The sequence below is a fragment of the Carcharhinus amblyrhynchos genome, chromosome 16 (genome assembly GCF_965287045.1).
Source record: "Carcharhinus amblyrhynchos chromosome 16, sCarAmb.v2.hapA, whole genome shotgun sequence".
Classification (NCBI taxonomy): Eukaryota; Metazoa; Chordata; class Chondrichthyes; order Carcharhiniformes; family Carcharhinidae; genus Carcharhinus; species Carcharhinus amblyrhynchos.
The window spans coordinates 50,216,699-50,241,560 of record NC_137339.1 but is presented as its reverse complement, the minus strand read 5'-3'; the positions used below and the strand labels follow the sequence as shown (position 1 = coordinate 50,241,560).

Genomic DNA, 24,862 nt, shown 5'->3' with positions numbered 1-24,862 from the left:
GACAGTACTGGGCTGAGCTTCGAATGGTGTGCATAGCTGAGGATCCAGCCCCCATTCATTTTCTGGATTCACTGAACAACATGACTCGCATGAGATACTGAAAGTTGATTGGCAGCGATGACAAGGTTATTGCAGGTGTTCTAAATATTGCCTGAGAGAAGCAAAGGTTAGGAAAGGGGGCACAGCCTCAAGATAAAAGGGGGGCGGTTTAGAACGGAGTTGAGGAAGAACTTCTTCACTCAAAGGGTGGTGAATCTCTGGAATTCTCTGCCCGTTGAAGTGGTGGAGGCTGCCTCGCTAAATATTTTTAAGACGCGGGTTGATGGGTTTTTGATAAGAGAGGGGATTAAGGGTTATGGGGAGAGGGCGGGAATGTGGAACTGAGCCACGACAGATCAGCCATGATCTTATTGAATGGCGGGGCAGGCTCGAAGGGCTAGATGGCCTACTCCTGCTCCTATTTCTTATGTTCTTATGAAAGGGGAGTAAAAGCCAGCACAAGAAATGTTCAGACAACAATTCCTTCTTTACAAGCTGTACATAGAGTGTTATGACTGTATTAAGCATAAATGTCAGTAACAGTCACAGAATAACATTTGTTGGGTGTGTTTTGGTGGTTTACTCACTGCAGTGGGGTGGTGGTAGGTGGGGATGGAGAACCAGATGTCAGCTAATTATACAGCCACAGGATGCAGGGGAGTTTTCACATGGAAAACCCCTAGCAGACCAGATACAGTACAAAGTAGAAACACAACCACATCACTTTCTACTTCACACCAATTTTTTTTGTTTGCTTTGTTTTTTGTGTGAACCAAAATTCTGTGCTTTGAACAAAGATGAAAACAGATGTGGGACATTGTACCTGATGGAAGCAGACAGCCAGAGCATTTCCAAACCATTGTCACTCAAAGCATAGCTGAGCAACCCTGTATGAAAGTTTTGTCCAGTTAATGGTGGCATCAGCATACACCATGCCACAAGAATCCATCACCTGCATTTGAACAGGTTACGTTATTTTGAACATGTCAGTTGTTGTGTTTACAGTATCAACAGTTGTTTAGGGAGTGTGGTGTACTTTCTGATCTTAGAAATGCAAAATTCCATCTGATACATTAAGGGACACTGAGACTGGGACTGAGGAATGTTGTTCAGCAGTATGAAAGGATCTTTATTCTGTGCATGATCTGGGAGTGTTTGATGCTGATACTGGGTGACTTAACTGGTAAGAATTCCATTCCTTGGTATAAATAGAATCAACACAGAGAATTCAAAAGAATCATATTGTGCTGTGTTCAAATCTGAAGTCTCTCAGCCTGTACCTCTCCAAAACTCAAATGCCCACCATCATATTTAATTTTGCGCTGAGTGTGTAGGTCACATGGATTGCAGGCCCACGTGCAGTTCCGCAGATGAGGGAAAAATTAGAGCGTAGGCATGGGGAAGCAGTGGCATAGTGATATTGTCACTGGACTAGTAATCCAGAGACCAAGTTTAATGCTCTGGGGAGCTGGGTTCAAGTTCCACCAGAGCAGATGTTAGATATGAATTCAATTTAAAAAGATAGGGAGGGTTGTTGTAAAAACCCATCTGGTTCACTAAGGTCAATTGGGGAAGAAAACCTGCCATCCTTATCTGGTCTGGCTCACATGTGACTCCAGACCCACAGCAATGGGGTTGACTCTTAACTGCTCTCTGAAATGTCCCAGCAAGCCACTCAGTTCAAGGGGCAATTAGGGATGGGCAACAAATGCCGGTGTTGCCAAGGATGCCCATATCCCATGAAACAATAAAAAAAAGTGCATGTAATCTAGCAGCCGCACAGCAGGGGGCCTCAGAAACCATCCAGCATTTCCCGCAGGGCTGGGAGGGAAGGGCTTGTGGCTACAGGGATCTGATACAAATGAGTTTGGACTGTCTTGATGCAGCTTATGCATTGTCCATCAATCAAATTCGGAGAAATGCAAATATCCCACCTGGTACATTAAAGGACACTGAGACTGGGACTGAGAAATGTTTAGCAGTATGAAAAGATCTTTATTCTGTGCCTGATCTGGGAATGTTTGGTGCTGATACAAGTGACTTAACTGGTAAGAGCTCCATTCCTCAATACAAACAGAATCAACACAGAAAGTTAAAAAAAAATTAAATTGCGCTGTGTTCAAATCTGAATGTTAGAGTTACCCTCTTCTCTGCCTGTCTGTTTTCCACAGTCAAATGCCCACCATTTTACACTGTGTGTAGGAATAAAAAAAATCCAGGAATTCATGAGTGGATTTCATGTCTTGAGCTTTCCCTTGAAAGTTCACTACAGAAGTTTTGAATTCAATTGTCATTTTGTTTAAATTTGGGTCAGAGATTTGTGAATTTAAGCCCATTCAGCATGAGTTAGAGTTTATAATCAAAATGGCCTCTGATGGAACGCTGCAGTACCTGCAGAGCTGTTTAACCATGGCCCTGATTCAGGTGTATGTTAAAAATCCCATGGCACCATTGGGAGAAGAGTATTAAACTCTCCCTTTCCTTCTACTACTGCCAAAGATACCATCCCATTATCCCAACAAAACCCATTCCAAACTCTGTGGCCGAGGACTCAGCTCCACCCTCTGTGATTGAATCCTAGACTTCCTAACCCACAACCCGCAATCAGTAAGAATAGGCAGCAACACTCCACGATTATCCTCCGCACACACCCACAAAGCTGTGTCCTCAGTCCCCTACTATGCTTGTATACACCTATTACTCTGGGGCCAAATTTCCCTCCAACTTCATTTTCAAGTTTGCTGGGTCGGATCGTAAACAATACCGAGACAGAGTACAGGAAAGAGTTACAGAATCTGGTGAACTGGTGGGATGACAATAATCTCTTCTTCAATGTCAACAAAATGAAGGAGATAGGTTATCCCTGAAGTCAATAACTATCTTCATCAATGGAGTGAAATAGAAATGGTCAAGAGCTTCAAGTTTGTAGGTGTCCAGATCACTAATAACCTGTCCTGGTCCCTCCACACTGACACTATAGTTAAGAATGCCCACCAATGTCTCTACTTTCTCAGAAGACCAAGGAAATTTGACATGTCTGCTACGACTCTCAATTTTTATAAATGCATCATAGAAAGCATTCTTTCTAGATGTATCATGGCTCCTGCTCTGACCAAGACCGCAAGAAACTACAAAGGGTCATGAATGAAGGCCGGTCCATCACGCAAATCAACCTCCCATCCATTGACTCTGTCTACGCTTCCTGCTGCCTCGGAAAAGCAGACAGCATAATCAAGGACCTCATGCACCCCAGACATACTCTGTTCCACTTTCTTCTGTTGGGAGAAAGGTACAAAAGTCTGAGATCAAGTACCAGCTCACTCAAGAACAGCTTCTTCTCTGCTGCCATCAGAATTTTGAATGGAGTTACCTCATTTTAAGTTGATTAGCTATGATTGTAACACTATATTCTACACCTTCTTTCCTACTCCCCTATGTACTCTATGAACAGTATGTTTCGTCTGTTTGGGTGCAAGAAACAATACTTTTCACTGTATCCCAATACCTATGCCAATAAATAAATCATTCGATTAGTCACAAGTTGCAATGCTGCTTTGTGGGTCTTTTTATGAACAAAATCTAAACAGTCATTGCACTCTTATCTCTGGGTCAGAATGTCACAGACTAAAGTTTTACTCCTGTGCTGCAGCTTGTCTTACTCCCGAACTTGCAGCACCGATGGAGTGCAACGCCTGTACCATGAGTACCAAAAGGTTTAAGATTAGGGTCGGTTTCTGTGCTGTGGGCTCAAAAAACCAGACTGAGAATCCTGAAAACTATTTTCTTCTTCTCTTCCTCCAAAAGGATGAACTAGCCCTTTAATAATTGCCACTCTTACTCCATGTCCTGACTCATTTATGTAATATGTAAAGCGAATTACTGATTCAGAAACTTGACATTTAAATTAAAGCTAGGATTTGTCACTTGCACAACTGAGCTTAATAAAGATAATAGCAAAATCCCTCTGGAGTTAGACGTTGAAAATTACTGTTATAAATACACAAGGAAGCGCATATTTACCTTTGCCTTGTTATAACCCATTGAGGAATCTTTCACTGGTGTAAACAATCAGTTGTTGCGAAGAGTGGAACAACAATTTTCCAGTGGATTTCAACTTCCTTATAAGACAATGACCGCAGCGTTTACACTGCGATAATCCTGAGAAAAATGTTAACTGCAAGAATCATAACAGATACATTTCAGCAATGAAAGATCAAAATAAGCCTGATTTTATGATTCCTCTTTTAAAATGAACAGTAACTAAAGAGCGAAATTCTGTGTGGAAATCTCTTCTTATCACTTATTTGAAATACTTAGGAATATGTTTACTTCTTAATTTGTAGCAAGATTTTTATTGCTTGTGCCTGCTCACCTCTCATGGCCTGCTGCTGTCCAGTTCCATAGGTTCCAGCAGTTATCACATGTTGAGCGTGGTCAGGGTCAGAATGTCTCAGTTCAGGAACTGGAACGTCAAATCCAGGCCATCAATCCAATGCCACATCATGTGGTAATCTGCTCACTTGGAAGCAGAGGTTGGCATGTAGGAAGGAATGCTGGGTATTTTTATGATGGGCATCACCATCAGGTGCCCACTCTAAATGAAACAGATGTAGACAATTTTATTGCACTCCCTCATTCGATTGTGGCCCTGCCTTAAGTTCCCTAATTCAGCACCAGCTGGGGTCTTTTTGTGGCCAATATCTTGATAGCAGTGTGCGTTTGACCAAAAAGAAGGCACTGGTTGTCAATAATAAAATGTATTTTTGACTTAGTGACTTATGATGTGGAAATTGCCGCTGTAAGGGAATAACTTCCCTGGAGTGATTCAGACAGAGAACTAAAAAGGGAAAAAAATGGTAGGACATTGGGGAAAGAGAACGGAAGTAGGGCTATGATATCTTGGCTGTATGATTCCATAATTCTAACCGGTCATCAATGCACTCCCCCATGGTCAGGTAATAACAATAGTATCTATCGTAGATCTGAGCCCTGTGCACTGGATGAATATTGGCAGGTTCCTTATTTAGTCTCGTTGGTGCTGATCAGGCAGTAGTAGAAGGGTTACAGTTAATCTCAATGCACTGGGGCTGGAAAGAGGAATATCGGGCAAAGTGCATGCCTACTATCCAGTGATAATTGATGGAAAGTGCATACGTGCAAACATTGACGGGGACTCCTTCTGGACAAATTCTGATGCCACATTCAATGTCTGGCTCACATCCAAACTTCAGTCACAGGGCATAGCGTGGGAGGGCAGTAAAACACAAGAGAATCAAAGATTATCAGGGGTAGCTGGGAATGTGGAATTTGAAACTCAAATAGATCAGCCACCATCTTATCAAGTGGCAGAGCAGGGGCCGAATGGCCTACTCCTGCTCCTATTTCATACGTTTGTAGATCACATCCAAGAAAAAAATCTGTGTGTTGAGGAGAATTTTATAAAGAGACAATGTGAGTAATTTCAACCTGACGTGGCAGTTTCTATCTCACTTGACAGTTAATTTTAATCAATCGTGACAGTTAATTTTAACCTAAAATTGCCCTTGGGGAGACAAACACTTGGGGATGCGCAGACAGATAGCACAGCGTTCAGAGTCAGAGCAATGAGATTAGTAAATGGAGAAGGACAAGGTGCATCAAGTATTCCATGTGGACAAACATAAATCCCATCCTTCCTTTCCCACTCACACTCTCATAGAGGCAACAAAATCCAGAGAAATTACAACTTAGGACCAATTTAAAGGGGAAGAGCTGGGAAATTCCACTTGAATTTCTGAAGGTGACCAAGCATGCAGAAAGCTGTGCTAAAAGTGATCTCTGTCGTTTCAATTAACAAGCTAGCATTTAGTGTGAGACTGAAATATATTTGGGATTTTTCAGTCACCAGGGAATTATTGTTTCCCTGTCAACCATTTGAATTTTGGAAACTTCTTGGTATCCCGAAGTTAAAGGTTTTTGAACAAAAGTGAAAATCGCTGGTCAAGCAAGGGGAGTCCAATCATTCATGGTGACACAGTCAATGTTTTGGAACAGGGCATGTAACTTTTAATTGTCAACAAAATGGTGTGTCACTGTTCTGGGCTGAGTTTGGTCATCTCAACCAGTTTGTCTCGGGTATTGGCATAGGTGGTATAGGAGGGCAGAGAATCAGTCAGGGATTCTGTTCTACCCCTTAGAGAGTGAGGTAGCACTGACCTTGAGAGAGGATGAGATCAGCTGTGCTGTCAGCCTTGGCTAACAAGCTGTCAAGACAGAATGATGCTCAAGGATCAGGGTTTTCACGGGAAAGGGGAGTGAGAGAATATTGGGTGAGGCAAAGCTGGCGAATTAAGAAAAGTCGTTGTAGGTATAACTGCGCATTAGCAGGGCAAGAGGAGTAGGAGTCACAGTTGGATATGTTCTGGAAAAGAAGGGGAGTTAGCAAAGTTTTACCTCTTAAGTCATGCCAACAACAACATCTTGATTTGGACAGTACCTTTAACTAGGTGAAACATCCCAATAGAAGTGGAGTTAGAATGAAGGAGACGTTGAGACAGGTTTCAAAGAGGATTTTGAAGGAGGGGAGAGAGGTAGAGAAATGGAGAAGCTTAGGGATGTTGTCTAATTCCCATGACTATAAATCATGCCCATTCAAGCAGCTGAAAATATATATGTCTTGGATGAAAGTTAGAGCTTCTTTCTTTGCCAATTTAATATTTGTTTAATTAAAATGTGAGGTGTGTAGTGGTAATGTCACTCTGTTAGTAATCCAGAGAGCCAGGCTACTGCTCTGGGGACACAGATTCAAAATCTACCATTGAAGCTGGTGGATTTTAAATTCAGTAATAAAATCTAGTCTCAGTAATGGTGACCATTGATTGTTGTAAAAGTCCATCTGGTTTACTGAAGGGAGTCTGCCATCCTTGCCTCATCTGGCCTACACGTGACTCCAGACCCGCAGCAATGTGGATTGATGCTTAACTGTCCTTTGAAATGGCCACTCAGTTCAAGGGCAGTTAGGAGTGGGCAACAAATGCTGGCCTTGTCAGCGATGCCAACACCTCATGAAAGAATGCATTTTAAAAATGTTAGAGTTGAAACGCAGCATGTTGTTGAACTTATCCACGGTTAGGCATCTGAGGGGAATGTTTGACTGGACTGTGGGCTGTAAGTGGACACAAGTTCTTATCTTCATTCTGTGCCTATGCTTCTTTCTCAGGTTTGCCAACTTGTTTCAAGCAGCACCTGCAATGACGAATCCCACTACTTCAAGTTTGACAAGTGTTGCTCCAAGTGTCAACCTGGTGAGTAATGACATTATAATGGCAATGGTTGGAGCAATGATCTGAGCTATCAGAATGTCTTAACATTCTGTAGGTTCCTCAATCCCTCAAATCTGCTCCACCATTCAAGTAGACCACAACTGGTCTTTATCTTAACTTCATCTACCTAGCATGGCTCCTTTAATATCCTTGCCTATCAGAATTCCAACAGTTTCAGTACTGAAATTTCCAATTGATTCACATCCCGACCAGTCTTTTTGTGGGAGTGAGTTCCAGATTTCCACTATTCTTTGTGTGAGGAAATGCTTCCTAACTTTGTCCTGAACAGCCTGGTTTGAATTTTAATGTTATTATTGTCCTTTGCTTTGGATTCCCCAACAGAAGAAATCTTTTCTTTTCATTTTTCTGGTTAAATAGTTGAATCACCTTAAACATTAAGTTAGCTTGCCCTTTAATCTTCTACATTTAAGGGAATAGAAAATACAAACTTTGTTGATACAATCTGTAAGAAGTCTCACAACACCAGGTTAAAGCCCAGCAGGTTTATTTGGTAGCACAAGCTTCTGGAGTGCTGCTCCTTCATCAGGTGAGTCATCACCTGAAGAAGGGGCAGTGCTCCGAAAGCTCATGCTACCAAATAATCCTGTTGGACTTTAACCTGCTGCTGAGAGACTTCTTATTGTGCCTACCCCAGTCCAATGCTGGCATCTCCACATCATTGATACAATCTGTTCTCAGGATCAATGGCCTGGATTTCCCAGCCCCCCATGCAGCGTGCTTTCAGGCGGTGGAAGTATCCCACCATTGGCTGGCGGTGGGATCTACCAGTCCCGCTGATGTCAAGGGGTTTTATGTGCCCCCGCACCCTCCACCACTGGGGACTGCACCGTGGGGTCGCCATCAATGGGACTGGAAGATCTTGCCAGCGAGAAGGGCTGGAAATTTTTGCGCTGGCATCATTGTGCTAAGGCTGCACTGTTCTGTCTCTAAGATTAGCCATATTCTTCCTGAGGTGCAGTTTCCACTTCTGGCAAAGGAGACAGTGTAGTGGAAAGGGTATTCTGGAACAATTTCAGACAGCACCATGATATGGGCAGTATTTTTCACTTCTGTGTTCAAAGTTCAAACCCAGCTCATGTTGAAGGGCTGAAATCCTCTTAACTGTTGGCTTGTGAGGGTCTTGGCAACAAATAAATGAGGTAGCACTCAATTCTGTCACCAGTAACTATGGCCTCATAACACAACACTGACTCTAACTGGCCACTAACCTTATCTGGAGAGGACGTGAATGGTTGCTTGGTGGAGAATGAATAATGAGTGCTATTGTGGGGTCAGGGTAGTGAAGAAAAAGGTTTCGTCTATACTTACCTGAAATAGGCTCTTCTTGATGCCTGAAATCACATTTCGTTTCAAACATTTGCAACTCTGAAATGATGAATGGATGCCAGTCTTGGTTCAGTGACAGCATTCTTGCTTCTGAGTCAGAAGATGGTGGGTTGAAGTCCCACCGCAGAGCCTTGAGAATAAAATCTAGGCTGACACTGGAGGCACCTTGCACTGGGGATGCCGAGCCATTTAACCAAGGTCCTGTCAAAGCCAAGGCCCTTCCATGTTCTTAGTGGATGTCAAAGATCCCATTGCATGATGTCAAAGGAAAACAGGGGTGTTCCCCCTTGGCTCTTGGTCAATATTTATCCTTCAAACAACATCAATAAAGAGGCAGGTAATCTGGGTTATTATCTCATTGCTGTTTGAGGGACATTGTTAACACAAATTGGCTGCTGATTTTCCTAAATTAAAGCTGCATTTCATTAGCTCAGGCTTACTTTGAGATAACCAGAGGTCATGAAAGGTGCTTGTTATATCTGTTCTTTTGACACAAAATTTAGATGAAAACAAATATGAAATACACATTTAAGAGAAGAGTGGTGATGGGGAGCTGGCTGAGACAAGCTCTCTTCCTTGCTTCTGACTGAAATGATTAATCAGTTGCTCATGTTCAGTTAGAATGGTTGGTGACGGTTGCATTCACTTTGTCACTTATTTTCTTTCATTTGGTTATTTATACTTCCCCTCTGCATCCCATTTCTTTTGATTTTATACAAAACACTGATGAATAAATTAGTCCCAATATTCTGCAGCGCAGCAACAACAGCACTGGCTGCTCAATGAGAAGAGGCTGGGCCTACTGAGAAACACAGTAAGATGGCCTCAGGAGAGTCTACTCATCATTGCTGCTTTGGGGATTTAGGAGAGGAAGAATTATCTGACGGTATTGTCAGCCAGAGGGGCTTGAGGAAAGAGAAGCCTGCTAATGTTGGCAGCTAAACAAATCTCCCCCTGCATTATTTTCTGGTCACTTGACCAAGAGAGAGATGGTGGTAACATCACTAGACTAGTAACCTAGAGGCCCAGGCCAATTTTCTAGGGCCATGAGTTCTAGTCCCGTGAAATTTGGATTAATAAATAAATCTGAAATTGTAAAGCTCACCTCAGTAATGGTAGTTGTAAAAAAAAAACCCAGCTGGTTCACTAATGTCCTTTCAGGAAGGAAATCTACGGTCCTTAACTGGTCTCACTCCAGAGCCATAGCAATGTGGTTGACTCTTAACTGCCCTCTACAATGATTTAGCAAACCACACAGTTTAAGGGCAATTAGGGATGGGTAACAAATGTTGGACTTGCCTACAATGCCCATCATTGATCCAGAAGGAACTCTTTCAGTGTAAACAATAAAAAAACCAAAACTTACTCCAATTTACAAATCCAAGAAAAGGTTTAATAAAGAAACTTCATTACTCCAAACTTGAAGCCTCACCCTGGGCCATTCCAAGTTTCCCACAATGTCCAACATGTTCTTATTAATACTGAGCCAGCTGGTCAGCTGATCATCACATCATTCTATCATTGGTTACATGGTTTACTGGGTCAGCTAATCTTCGCAGCTTGTTACCATTGGTCACATTACAATACATCCAATGTCATCACCAGTTACATTCTAACACCCATATCCCATGAAAAAAATAAAAAGTCACCACAGTTGGCAGGAAATGTTATGGCCAGCTGTCTTAGCCTTGATACAGACTCTTGCATGGTTCCATCATCCTCCCAACCTCATGTCAGTGGTCATGTTTCAATTGTGTGCCTGTACAGTAGACTTTAACAGGTCAGTTCTATCCTCATTTGCCTTTTACATTCAGGGGGAGAATCAAGACAAGGACATTTGCAGTTCTCCTGCTACCATCAGATTTGAGGTCAGGTAATAAAGTAGCAAGCACTGGGGGATTTTTTCTCCATGGTTGGGTAAATCAGGAGGACACTATCGGGTGCAGTAGCACACTGATCTAGTGGAGAAGTCTGTGGGATTGATAGTGGTGGGGGTGATTTCAGAGGTTTGGAACATCCCAACCATCTGTTTGGATGTCTCAGGAGGTCAACCTGGCAACATTGTGAGAGAGAAACGTTTCCAGTCAGTAACCTTCCATCTGAGATTGTATATGGTGTGACTGAGATCAAAGGGAGAAACGAAAAAATTTTTGCATAGCGTTGAGTGTATTTGCTGTTGCTGAGGCTTTTAAATTGTTTGTTGTTTGCAGGTACGTTCATTAACAGTGAATGCACAGAAACAGAGGACTCGAAATGTCAACCTTGTGATTCTGATCGTTATCAGTCAGAATGGAACACATTGGACCATTGCCAACTGCACAAAAGCTGTAACAGTAGTAAGTATTAATTAATGCCTTGTGTCTCATTGATAAGGACCTAAAACTAGTTCCTGGAAAAGGAGGAAGTGCTTGGCCAGCTCCAGACACTGACCTTAAGTCATGTATCTGCACCCATTTTGGTTACGTATAATGCTGTTGATTGTTTGCCCCCTTCATTGTCTCGAAGAATGTTGTGTTTGGGATTAACAATGTCCTGCCATAGCTCAGTATTCCATTCTGGAACCAGTCTTTGGGTGTGAACCTGGACACTGAAGGGGGAAATTTACAATCTGTCATTGTGTGGGCGGAGGTGATAAACCTTTCAAAACTCCACTGACTTCAGCAGGGACGGAAAGTCCTAACGGTAGAAGGGACTGGGAAATTCTGCCCTGTGTGTTCCCTGACCATTTGACCACCAGGGGCATCACAACTAAATTGGCACAACCTTGGTTAAAAAGTACCTGGCCAACCATCTGATGGTGAGAGCTGCTTCTATAGTTTGGTTAAGTTTGTTTGAAAGTGAGAGCCAATTTCTAAATAGAGGACATTTTTTTCTGTTAATATAATTCACCAATTGTAATCTACCTACATGGTTATGTTGCTTAGTGTATCGAATGGGCATATTCATATTTCTGTGTATAGTGGTAGTTTTTTTCTCTTTTGACCTTCTCTCTCTTTTCCTTAGATGGAGGATTTGTGGTAGAAAAACCTGGCACTAGTACCACTGACACTATTTGCAAGTGCCAGCCAGGAATGTATTGTGTTAACAAGGATTGCGAGATTTGTAAAGACAACGATGTCTGTGGACCTGGAAGTGGAGTCGTTTACAAAGAAGGTAAAACCCTAACAACTGCTGAAGGCAAAACATTAGGCACAGCAGATTCTCCTTTAGATTCAAGGACTGAGACATGGCTTTCTGAATTAAAGGAACAACTGACTGCTTAGTAATAGGAACAGGCCATTTGGCCCAAGTGGCCTGTTTATTTTGAATAGTTCAGTAAATCTCAGCTCACTCAAAGCTCTACTGTCTACATCTTCACCGGCAACAAGACTCATCCACTCATTGTCACTCTGTTCACTGACCTGGCATTGGGTCTCACTCCAGTAATGTCTCAAGTGAGTGTTGCATCCCTCCAATCTAGATCTTTTCAGCATCCCCTGCTCTCTTCACCCAACCATTGGCAGTTATGTCTCCAGTTTCCTGGCTGCTTAACTCTGGAATTTCCTCTTAAACTCTTTCTGCCTCTCTTCTCTTTTCAGCCTCTCTGACCAAAGTTTCAATCATCTGTCCTGAGATCTCTGTCTCAGTACCTGTCTTGGGCTCAGCATCAATCTTAGCTTACACCATGGGCAGTTTTTGCTATGCTAAAGATGCAATATTAAGTATAAATTGTGTCACACAGCGAACTAAATTGGGAATAAAATTCTTACTGCAATATTTCTAAGCACTTTGCAACTACAAGTGTCAGCTCTGTGGTATGTGATATACAATTCTAAGTGATGCTGTGCTTTTGTTATTAGATGGGGGTTTCACAAGGCCTGTCTGTGAGAAATGTGAGACTGGACATTTTTCGAATGTGTCCTCTAAGTTGGCGCCCTGCCAGAAATGGAGCGAGTAAGTACGGATATAATGTGGAGACATCCCAGAAATATTCTACCCCAAAATTAGCAAAATAGCTGCTGTGATACTAACAGCGAAATGTCCTGCTCTATGCTGCCTTTGTAATCTTACCCTAGGTGGGAGTTCAGCATATACTAATTTCATTCAGAACCTCCAGTCAGGGAAAGTGATAAAAACAGCAGCATAATGAGCTTAATTATACATTAATCAAATTTGTTTGCTGAAAGATGCAAGGTTAAAACACAAACCAGTTCAGTTTTGATGGGGAGGCTAGGATATGGGTGGGACATATATATATGTATATATGTAGGGGTTCTGAGTTGCCCAGGCGTGAGGATTTGATGTATTTAGGTATTAGAGGGATGTTCTCGCTGGGAGATTTGGGATAATAGAGGATAATTGTCAATGGGAGAGCTGGGATATTAGAGGGGCAGTTCTCAGTAGGAGATTTGGGGTATTAGAAGGGCAATTGTCAATGGGAGATTTGGGATGTTAGAGGGGCAGTTCTCAGTGAGAAATTTTGGGTATGAGAGGATAATTGTCAATGGGAGATTTGGGATGTTAGAGGGGCAGTTCTCAGTGGGAGGGTGGGGGTATTAGAGGATAATTGTCAATGGGAGATTTGGGATGTTAGAGGGGCAGTTCTCAGTGGGAGAGTGGGGGTATTAGAGGATAATTGTCAATGGGAGATTTGGGATGTTAGAGGGGCAGTTCTCAGTGGGAGAGTGGGGGTATTAGAGGGACAATTGTCAAAGGGAGAATTTGGTTGCTGACAGGTAAATCCCATTGGGCCAAACCTCCCTTTTCCATAGAAAGAAGCAAATTACTGCGGCTGATGGAATTTTAATCAAAAACAGAAAATACTGGAAAATCTCAGCAGGATGACTCAGACCTGAGTGTTTGGCACTGCTCTTTTTGCACGGATGGTGTCAAACCAGCTAAGATTTTTCGGCATTTGTGGTTTTGCTCCTTTTTCTGCCTTACTGTAACTGCCTTGGTCCCTGCATTAGCTACAATAACACCCCCACCTGCTGGCCAAGTCTGAAAGTGCACCTCCCTGCTGGAATTATTTTCAAATACTTTCAGATGTCAGTGGCCCAGCTGCGCGGAGTCCAGAGTTTCTCTGGATAGAGGCAATGAAAAAGGTATGAATAATAATGATTGTAATTTCCATTTTCTTGTTTTTATTTTTAGCTGTGGGTCACTTCAACTGCTAGAAAATGGAACTTCAACAAAAGATGTGAAATGTGGTGAGTCTATAAAGAGCATTGGTTTCCTGAACAAGAACAGACCATCGATAATATCTGAGTAATTTTGACTTTAGTTCAGGGGAAATGGTCTCAATGGAAATTAAAACGAGGAGAGATTAATCACAAACAGCTGATCTAACATCTCCTATTCACAGAATTTCCCAGAATTAAAATGAATCCCACTGTCAAAATTTAAAACATTCTTTTTGTGAAGTCAGAACTGTCAGTCTCTTTGTTTCTGAAATCTTTTTGCATCCGACAGTCTGGGGATTTTAGGAACCTATAGTAGATGTGGTCGACGCACTGACTTTTCATTTATTTTGTTTGATACTCAATGTTTCTTAATCTGGGGTGACAATTTCTCACAATAAAACAAAGGGCTGAATTTAAAAAGTCCTGTTTGTGACATGACCAATCCGTTCACACTGTAAAGAGTTGGCCATGGACTACTGGGGCCATTAGGTAGGCCCTAACTCTGCCCGACCCTTTCCATCCTGCGATTGCTATTATCTTTGCTGCTTCTGAGGAATGTTCTGGGTGTTTGTGAGATATACGGTGTGCTTTCAACTTATCAGGAGTTTTTTTTGCCCCCAATCCCTTTGATGAATACAAAGCCAGGTCTGGGACCCTAGGATATAATGAGGAAGAGAAAATTGAGAGGACAAATGAGACTTTGGCTGGAATTTTCCTATCTCATCCATGACTTGGAATCTCCAGTCCCACTGCAGTGAATGGAGATTTGGCTGACCGCCAAGTTCTCTGTTCTTACTGGCAGCAGTGCTGGGCACTGCAGCTATAAGTTTGACAGATGTGGAAATCTTTGTCTGAATAACAGAAGACAACAGAAACCGGGGTCACTGGTTGTAGTGGTACTGTCCCTGGACTAGTAATTCAGAGGCCCAGGCTAATGCTCTGGGGTCACAGGTTCAAATCCCACTGGTGGAATTTGAATTCAATTAATAAATCTGGAATCGAAAGCTAGTCTTAGTAATGGTGAACACAACAACTATCATAGAAACAGTAACGAGGAGCAGAAATACGCCATTCAGCCCTTCGAGCCTGCTTCACCGTTCAATATGATGATGACTGATCCTCAATCTCAATACCATCGCCCTACTTTCTCCCCATAGGCCTTGATGCCATTAAAATTTAAACATTTACTTATCTCTTTCTAGAATACATTTAGTGACGTGACCTCCACAGCCTTCTGTGGTAGAGAATTCCATAGGATCACTGCTCTTATCTCACTCCTTAATGGTCTGCCCAGTATACTAAGATTGTGTCCCCTGGTTCTAGATTCACCAATCTCGGAAAATATCCTTCCTGCATCTAGTCTGTCCAGCCCTGTTAGTATTTCTCTTCCTTCTAAATCACCGATTGTTGTAAAACCCATCTGATTCACTAATGTCCTTTAGGGAAGGAGATCTACTGTCTTAACTAGTCTGGCCTACAAGTGACTCCTAACCAACATCAATGTGGTTGAATCTTAACTGCCTTCTAAAATAGCCTGGCAAACCATTCAGTTCAAGGGCAATTAGGGACGGATGATAAATGTTGGCTCATGAAAAAACAAAATAAACTCTGTCCTTTCAATGCTGGATTTAATGATTTGATTTGATGTATTATTGTCACATGTATTGGGAAAAGTATTGTTTCTTGTGCACTTTACAGACAAAGCATACCATTCAAAGTGAAGGAAATGAAAGAGTGCAGAATGTAGTGTTACAATCAAAGCTAGGTGTAGTGAAAGATCAACTTAATATGAGGTTGGTCCATTCAAAAGTCTGATGGCAGCAGGGGAGAAGCTGTTCTTGAGTCGGTTGGTATGTGATCTCAAACTTTTGTATCTTTTTCCTGATGGAAGAAGGTGGAAGAGTGTGTGACATGGTTTCCAAATTTCCTTAACCACCTGAGAAAATCGAAGCATTGGTGAGCACACACACATGGATCCAGTTACACAATATGACCAAGGCTCAGGCAGCAAACTCCAATTTATTTCATGGGCACTCATGAGAAGGATTTAGCTCCCTGATATTGGATAGCCTGCTGGCACAGTGTGTTGATGCAATCCTGCACTATAGCAATCACTGACAGGGACAGCTGATGCCTCGCTGAGTGAAGGAGATTTTCACCCACCATTGTCCTCATGATCAATTCAGCTATTTTGCTGAATTCCATCTTCACTCTCCCAGATGGTAGGTTCTACTCTCTCTCTCTCTCTCTACACCCACCCCCCTCAACTCTCTCTCTCTCACACACACACATACACATACTCTCCCTTCCCCCTCTCTATCTTTCTCTCTCTTGGTCAGTATTTAAAAACTCTGCGGCCAGCCTGGATGAGTACGCTACTACAGTAACTACAGACCTCATTAGTAAGTGCGTAGAAAACTGTTTGCCAAAGAAGCAAATCTGCCTGTTTCCCAACCAGAAACCATGGATGAGCAGGGATAGCCACTGCTTGCTGAAGTGACCCCAACCAATACAAGAAATCCTGATATGATCTAAGGAGATCCATCAACAATGTCAAAAGACAATACTGGACCAAGCTGGAGTCCCAGTATAATCACACAGACCCCTGCCAACTATGGCAAGGTCTGCAAGACATAACAGACTATAAGACGAAGGCATGTAAAATCCCTGGCTCCAATGCATCGCTCCTGAATGAGCTCAATGCATTCTATGCCCGTTTTGAGCAAGGGATCAGTGAGAGCATGCCCTCCACATTGGAAGCTTTGGACGAACCTGTATCTGAGGTCACCTTTGCAGATGTCAGAGCAGCTTTCTCGAAGGTCAACCCAGGGAAAGCGACTGGCCTGGATGGGGTACCCAGATGAGCACTCAGATCCTGTGCTGATCAGCTGGTGGGGATATTCGCAGACACCTTCAACCTCTCCTTCAAGGAAACGACCATTATTCCGCCACCAAAGAAAAGCCAAGCAGCGTGCCTTAATGATTATCGTCCATGGCTCTGACATCCATCATTATGAAGTGCTTTGAAAGATTAGTCATGACCTGAATCAATTTCAGCCTCTTGGACTGCCTGGATCCACTACAGTTCAGCTACTGCCGCAACAGGCCCACAGCAGATGCCATTTCCCTGGCCCTGCACTCAACTCTGGAACACCTAGATAACAAAGACACCTATGTCAGATTCCTATTTACTGACTACAGCTCAGCCTTTAACACCATTACTCCTACAAAACTCATCTCCAAACTCAGCGGCCTGGACCTTGGCTCCTCCCTCTGCTTCCTAACCCACAGACCACAATCAATAAGGATAGGCAACAACATGTCCTCCATGATCATCCTCAACCTGTGCCCCACAAGGCTATGTTCTCAGCCCCCTACTATACTCCTTATGCACCTACGACTGTGTGGCCAAATCCCCTCCAACTCGATTTCCATGTTTGCTGACAAACTTAGTGGGCCAGAACTCAAACAATGATGAGACAGAGTACAGGAAAGAGATAGGGAATCTGGTGAACTGGTCCGGCGACAATAATCTCTCCCCTCAATGTCAACAAAATGAAGGAGATTATCATTGACTTCAGGAAGTGCAGAAGAAAATATGCCCCTGTCTACATCAATGGGTATGAAGTGGAAAGGGTCGAGAGTTTCAAGTTTTTAGGTGTCAAGATCACCAACAACCTGTCCTAGTCCCCCCATACTGACACGAAGTTAAGAAAGCCCATCAATGCCTCTACTTTCTCAGAAGACGAAAGAAATCTGACATGTTTGTTACAACTCTCACCAACTTTTACCCATGCACCATAAAAAGCATTCTTTCTGGTTGTATCACAGCTTGGCATGGCTCCTGCTCTGCTCAAGACCGTAAGAAACTATAAAAGGCCATGAATGTATCCCAATCCATCATACAAACCAGCCTTCTATCCACTGACTCAGTCTACACTTCCTGCTGTCTCGGCAAAGCAGCCAGCATAATTAAGGGCCCCATGCACCCTGGACATTTTCTCTTCCACCTCCTTCCATTGGGAAAAAGCTACTCTCTTGTTTCCTTCTCTATGAACAGTATGCTTTGTCTGTATAGCGCGTAACAAACAATACTTTTCACTGTATATTAATGTATGTGACCATAATAAATCAAATCAAATCCTCTGTCGAAATTGAGTGTCACCTGCCATATAGTGACCTTTCACATCTGACCTCTAACGAAGCAGACACTGCTTTATTACAGATATATAACACTTAAATATGTGTCAGAATACAATCTCACAACGATAACGAAGCAGACACTGCTTTATTACAGATATTTAACACTTAAATATGTGTCAGAATCCACAGTTCAGCTTATTTTGTTTAGCTGACATTAGCACCTTTTGCCTGGCTATAAGCTGTTCCGTCTGAACCGTCTCCTATCTCCCTCCCTCCGTGTGAGAGGGAGTGACCAGAGATAAGCCACTGCTCTCTCTCATACCATTCGTTCACCGTTTCCAGTCAGGTTGGGCTGTGGGGAAAATTTGGCCTCTCCAATCGGCAGATAAATAAAAATCCCAGAAGGATCGATTCAAATTGTTAAACTCTGTATACTCTGTTATATTTCAGGTACCCCTGAACTCCCACACAAAGGAAGTTTAATCATTGTGATAGCACTCCTCAGTTTGGTACTGTTTATCATCATCTTCATTTCCTTTATATACATTGGATATAATAAGGGTAAGTGCTTAAGACTTTTAATTTGGAGTATTTTTTGTGAATTATATACTTGTCAAATTGGACTTGAGAAATCTGTGTTCATTATCTCGATCAAACACGCATAGGACAGGTACAGCATGGGGTTAGATACAGAGTAAAGCTCCCTCTACTCTGTAGGATGCTGGGCACAGGGTGCTGGGTGGAGGGCACAGGGTGATGGGCACATGGTGCTAGGCTCAGGTACAGGTGCTGGGTGCAGGGCTCATGAGACATGGTGCTGGCACAGGGTGCAGGGTGCTGGGAGCTGGACACAGGGGACTTGGTAAAAGGTACTGCAGACAGGGTACGGGGTGCAGCCTTCTGGGTGGTGGGTGCCGGATGTGGGGTGCAGGATACTGGGCACTGGTTGCAGGGTGCAGGGCACAGGGTATGGTCTTACCACTGATTACATTCTCCTTTCTTTCTTTCAGAAAATCGGAATAAAATAAGAGAATTCATCATCAGGCTGGTAAGTTGATTTTTGTAGCAGCCAATTTGTGCAACAAGTCCCAGAATTTACCTCAGCTTGAAAGTGAATTGGAATAGGAATCACCGGGGGAGGGGGGATCGCTGAGGGGGATCACTGAGGGGGGATCGCTGAGGGGGGATCGCTGAGGGGGGATCGCTGAGGATGATCGCTGAGGGGGGATCGCTGAGGATGATCGCTGAGGGGGGATTGCTGAGGATGATCGCTGAGGGGGATCGCTGAGGGGGGATTGCTGAGGGGGGATCGCTGAGGGGGGATCGCTGAGGATGATCGCTGAGGGGGGATCGCTGAGGATGATCGCTGAGGGGGGATTGCTGAGGATGATCGCTGAGGGGGATCGCTGAGGATGATCGCTGAGGGGGGATCGCTGAGGATGATCGCTGAGGGGGGATCGCTGAGGATGATCGCTGAGGGGGATCGCTGAGGATGATCGCTGAGGGGGGATCGCTGAGGGTGATCGCTGAGGGGGGATCGCTGAGGATGATCGCTGAGGGGGATTGCTGAGGATGATCGCTGAGGGGGATTGCTGAGGATGATCGCTGAGGGGGATTGCTGAGGATGATCGCTGAGGGGGGATCGCTGAGGATGATCGCTGAGGGGGGATCGCTGAGGGTGATCGCTGAGGGGGGATCGCTGAGGATGATCGCTGAGGGGGATTGCTGAGGATGATCGCTGAGGGGGATTGCTGAGGATGATCGCTGAGGGGGATCGCTGAGGGTGATCGCTGAGGGGGGATTGCTGAGGATGATCGCTGAGGGGGATCGCTGAGGGTGATCGCTGAGGGGGGATTGCTGAGGGGGGATTGCTGAGGGGGGATCGCTGAGGGGGGATCGCTGAGGATGATCGCTGAGGGGGGATCGCTGAGGATGATCGCTGAGGGGGGATCGCTGAGGATGATCGCTGAGGGGGATCGCTGAGGATGATCGCTGAGGATGATCGCTGAGGGGGGATCGCTGAGGGTGATCGCTGAGGGGGGATCGCTGAGGATGATCGCTGAGGGGGATTGCTGAGGATGATCGCTGAGGGGGATTGCTGAGGATGATCGCTGAGGGGGGATCGCTGAGGATGATCGCTGAGGGGGGATCGCTGAGGGTGATCGCTGAGGGGGGATCGCTGAGGATGATCGCTGAGGGGGATTGCTGAGGATGATCGCTGAGGGGGATTGCTGAGGATGATCGCTGAGGGGGATCGCTGAGGGTGATCGCTGAGGGGGGATTGCTGAGGGTGATCGCTGAGGGGGGATCGCTGAGGATGATCGCTGAGGGGGATTGCTGAGGATGATCGCTGAGGGGGATTGCTGAGGATGATCGCTGAGGGGGGATCGCTGAGGATGATCGCTGAGGGGGGATCGCTGAGGGGGGATCGCTGAGGATGATCGCTGAGGGGGATTGCTGAGGATGATCGCTGAGGGGGATTGCTGAGGATGATCGCTGAGGGGGATCGCTGAGGGTGATCGCTGAGGGGGGATTGCTGAGGATGATCGCTGAGGGGGATCGCTGAGGGTGATCGCTGAGGGGGGATTGCTGAGGATGATCGCTGAGGGGGATCGCTGAGGGTGATCGCTGAGGGGGGATTGCTGAGGATGATCGCTGAGGGGTGATCGCTGAGGGGGATCACTGAGGGGGGATCGCTGAGGGGTGGTCGCTGAGGGGGGATCGCTGAGGGGGATCACTGAGGGGGGATCGCTGAGGGGTGATCGCTGAGGGGGGATCGCTGAGGGGGGATCGCTGAGGGGGGATCGCTGAGGGGTGGTCGCTGAGGGGGGATCGCTGAGGGGTGATCGCTGAGGGCAATCACTGAGATGAATCGGGAGAGTGATCAGGGGAGAGATCACAGAGCAGAATCTTAGGGGGATCAGGAGGGATCATTGACAGAGATCACTGAGAGGGAGCAGGAGAGAAGAGGGCAACTGATCCCAGACCAGGTACTGAATTGTGGATCTTTCTGGTTGCTACATTTCCATTGTTACAATCTGAACAATTGCTGTTTTTATAATAATAGAATGGGGTTTTGATCTTTTCATACACTGGCAACTTGTTTCTATTTATTGAACAGAAGTGCAAGGAGAGGGTTGGGACACCAGTTCAGGAGCGAGTGATGACAGAGAATGGAAGGATATTAGCCACGGCTGCAGATGAAGATAACAGCACTGAGGATGGGACTGAGCTTCTGGCTGTGTAAAATGAAACTGTGATGACGATTAAACCCAGCCCCAATGGGAAAAGGCAGCGGACATCACAATGATGCTGACATCTTTATGTTTTCATGGGAATTCTCTGAATTCAGCAGCATTCTGTCATGGTCATAGATGTACGCGAACATTCAGCTATGAATTTATTAATCCAGACATCAAAAGATTTCTGCACTGGCTGACAACAATGGACACAAGCCCGATGCCTCATTGGTTTCCTTTGGTGCAGTATCATTCTATGATTCTCTGATAAAAATGAATTATCTGCCTGTCCAGTGACAGGCCATGGAAATGGTTATACAGTTACAGTATGTGGACATCCTACTGGCTTTATATAGAGTTGAAAGTTTTTCCGATCCCAGGTTCTTGCAGTCAGATTACAGCTTCTTCCACAGTGAGGAGCATTCTGCACTATCTCTCCTGACAGTGTCCAATGCAGCACTCAAACCTGGACTACAAGAGGTCTGTTCATGTTTTACAGGCACCTGTGGTTGCAAAAGCACCTAAACTCCAACCTTGAGGCTGGGATTCTGTAAAACCTTTCACAAATTCAATTGGCACTTCCCCCTTTCCTACCATTAGGGTAGAATTTTAAGAATGGTGAGTGATTGGTGCCGGCCATCCCAAAAGGCAATGCCTAATGCGCTACCACTGACTCTGAAACTCCCATTGCCATTTAACACTCACTTGAACATTGATTGGCAGCGGCCAGGGACTTCTCCTGTCCTTGAGAGGAAGGCCCGTCAGTCACAGGTATTGGCCAATCAGATTGGACATCTTCTCTCCAATCTGGCCAGTCACAGCGCTGCAGTGGGCAGAAGTGGTACTGCAGCCTGGGACTGAGTCCTGGGACCATTGGAAGAGTATGTCCTGGGGATCTCGGGGGTAGGGTGGGAGGATAGGGGACAACGTACTGCGAGGGTCAGGAGTTTGCCGTGCTGGAGGTTAGGCCAGGGTTAGGGGGGCGGGGGGAACCGAGCTCCAATATTCTGGGAAGAGGACAACCAAAGTTCAGAGTGAGAATCCCACCCTCCCCCACATTTCTGCCAGGATGGGGAAAGGTTTTTTGTCAGTTTCCATTCTCACTCTCTCCTTTCCTTCTCTATAAATGATACGCTTCTGTATAACATGCAAGAAACAATACTTTTCACTGTATACTAATACATGTGACAATAATAAATCAAATGAAATCACTCCCTAAATCGCTGCCAAAAGATTAAGTACCCACTCAAGGGCTTTAATGGGTGAATGTGTGGGTTTCCTGTCTGACTCCTGCCATCCAAGCATAACACTGTATCTGGGTTTGGGCTCATCCCAGGAAGGAATCCCGTCCATTCAAATTTCTCTCTCCACAGGCACTCCTCCCCCCCCCCCCGCCCGACAACCTTCCCTCGGGCTCAGAGCCCACACTGGGGATGTGTAAAATTTTGCCCCTTAGTTTTTTTGTTCTCTTTGCCCCCACCTCTCCAATTCTCAGGCCTCCGGCCCTTGTGTATAATTCCAAATGTGTTTCAGTATCTATCCAGTGATTCTTGTTGGACAATGTATACTTTGATGAATGTACAGATGTGGGTTAGATATGTTAAATGTTGTAAAAAGTAATAAAATGAATACCTGACTGTCATTTAATGAAGTCAGATTATTTTCTTTACTGCTAGCCTGTGAAGTGGGGGGGGAGGGGCATTAATGGAAAGACAAGCTCTTGATCTATTGGAACATCTCCATTGTTCAGCAAAACACTGTAGATAGCCATGGGACAGCAGTGAGCCCCCCCCAATATCTTTAACAAACTGAGAATATCCCAAAGTGCTTGACATCTGTTTTTGAACACCAGTGTAATATAGAGAAAGTAGAAACCAGTGTAAACAGCGATGATACATTTTATAAAATCTTTCATTCATGTAGCATCCTTTTCTGACCACCAGACTTCTCCAAGCTCTTAACAGGCAATCATGTACTTTTGATATGTAGTCAGGGTTGTAAAGTAGGCAATCCATTTGCGCACACAATTAATGGAGGAATAAATATTAGCCAGGGCACTAGGGCTAACTCTCCAGTTCTTTTCTGAAGTGATGCCATGGGGTTCTTTCAGCCTATCTGAGGGGGCAAGTGAAAGCCCCCTCAGTTTAACATCTCTACCAAAAGGCCGATCACACACTGTTTATTTTCACTTCACTGAAGTTTATTTAACCTCACTGAAACATACAAAGAGCACCATTATTAAATCACATCAATGTAAAAACTATACAGAGTGAGGGGACCAAACCTATCAATTCTGGTGACGTGTCAGAAGGGAAGGAGTTGGTTGTAAACCCATGTAACCAAATGCAGCTAACTTTTGGGCAGCACAGTGGTTAGCACTGCTGCTTCACAGCTCCAGGGACCTGGGTTCAATTCCCGGCTCGGATCACTGCCTGTGTGGAGTTTGCACATTCTCCCTGTGTCTGTGTGGGTTTCCTCCGGGTGCTCCGGTTTCCTCCCACAGTCCAAAGATGTGTGGATTAGGTTTGATTGGCCCTGCTAAAATTGCCCCTTAGTGTCCTGAGATGCGTTAGGTTAGAGGGATTATCGGGTAAAATATGTAGGGATATGGGGGTAGGGCCTGGGTGGGTTTGTGGTTGGTGCAGACTCGATGGGCCGAGTGGCCTCTTTCTGTACTGTAGGGATTCTATGATTTTCTTTTAAAAAGACATGTCTCACCATATTAAGATGTTTAAACCCAATTAAATTAAAGACGTTCCTAGTGAGTGAAATTTGGCAGGGTCCATTTCAATGCCTCAGCGGCCACTTATTGAGTGAGCTATGTTACTGAAGGACATGAAGTAACAGTTTTGATTCACCCACATAATGAAGCCCTGAGTTCAGCTTTGCCATTGCAAATGCTTCATTTATGTGGCTGGTCATAGGGTCAGCAAATGTCAGACCACATGCCTGCTATCTCAGCCCAAGGACAGTGCCAGTACATGGAGTGGGGTAGGGGGAGGGGGGCCATGCAAAGGAGAAAAATAATACAAAAAAGAACAATTTAAATGGTTTGCTCACTTCCTGTCCACAGGTTTTAGTTCCTGTTGATCAGTTTCTCTGCCAGCCTATCATTGTAAATCGCTATGTTAATATTTCCCGTTAAATTTTTCTATGTCAGCGATCACATTGTAGTTGCAGGCTCCAACCAGTGTGCGGTGTTTCCAGACTAAAGAAATCCTTCTCATTAACAAGATCTGAGCGCACAGCATGCAAAACCTGGGGTCCAGGCTCAACTGGCAGCTTTTCCTTCACCACAGCAACACCCTTCTACATAAGAACACAAGAACTAGGAGCAGGAGCAGGCCATCTGACCTGTCGAGCCTGCTCTGCCATTCAATGAGATCCTGGCTGATTTTTTCATGAACTCATCTCCACTTACCCACCCACTCATCATAACCCTTAATTGCTTTACCGTTCAAAAATCTATCTATCCTTGCCTTGAAAACATTCAATGAGATAGCCTCAACTGCTTCATTGGGCAGGGAATTCCACAGATTCACAACTCTTTGGGTGAAGAAGCTCCTGCTCAACTCAGTCCTAAATCTGCTTCCACTCCTTCTGAGGCTATGCCCCTTCATTATCTTATATG

At 44.5% G+C, this 24,862-nt stretch overlaps 1 protein-coding gene across 1 annotated transcript in view; it reads left to right on the top strand.

Annotated features, from left to right (window-relative positions):
* Nucleotides 1-22,125, top strand: part of LOC145353686 (tumor necrosis factor receptor superfamily member 5-like) — a 33,124-nt gene extending 10,999 nt beyond the window's left edge. The window contains exons 2-9 of the mRNA XM_080204458.1: nucleotides 7,238-7,322; nucleotides 10,898-11,023; nucleotides 11,691-11,840; nucleotides 12,527-12,620; nucleotides 13,821-13,876; nucleotides 18,443-18,553; nucleotides 19,003-19,040; nucleotides 21,114-22,125. Coding sequence (XP_080060584.1) covers nucleotides 7,238-7,322; nucleotides 10,898-11,023; nucleotides 11,691-11,840; nucleotides 12,527-12,620; nucleotides 13,821-13,876; nucleotides 18,443-18,553; nucleotides 19,003-19,040; nucleotides 21,114-21,239 — 786 coding nt within the window. The 3' untranslated portion in view covers nucleotides 21,240-22,125. The remainder of the gene's footprint in view (nucleotides 1-7,237; nucleotides 7,323-10,897; nucleotides 11,024-11,690; nucleotides 11,841-12,526; nucleotides 12,621-13,820; nucleotides 13,877-18,442; nucleotides 18,554-19,002; nucleotides 19,041-21,113) is intronic.
* The last annotated feature ends 2,737 nt before the right edge of the window (nucleotides 22,126-24,862 follow it).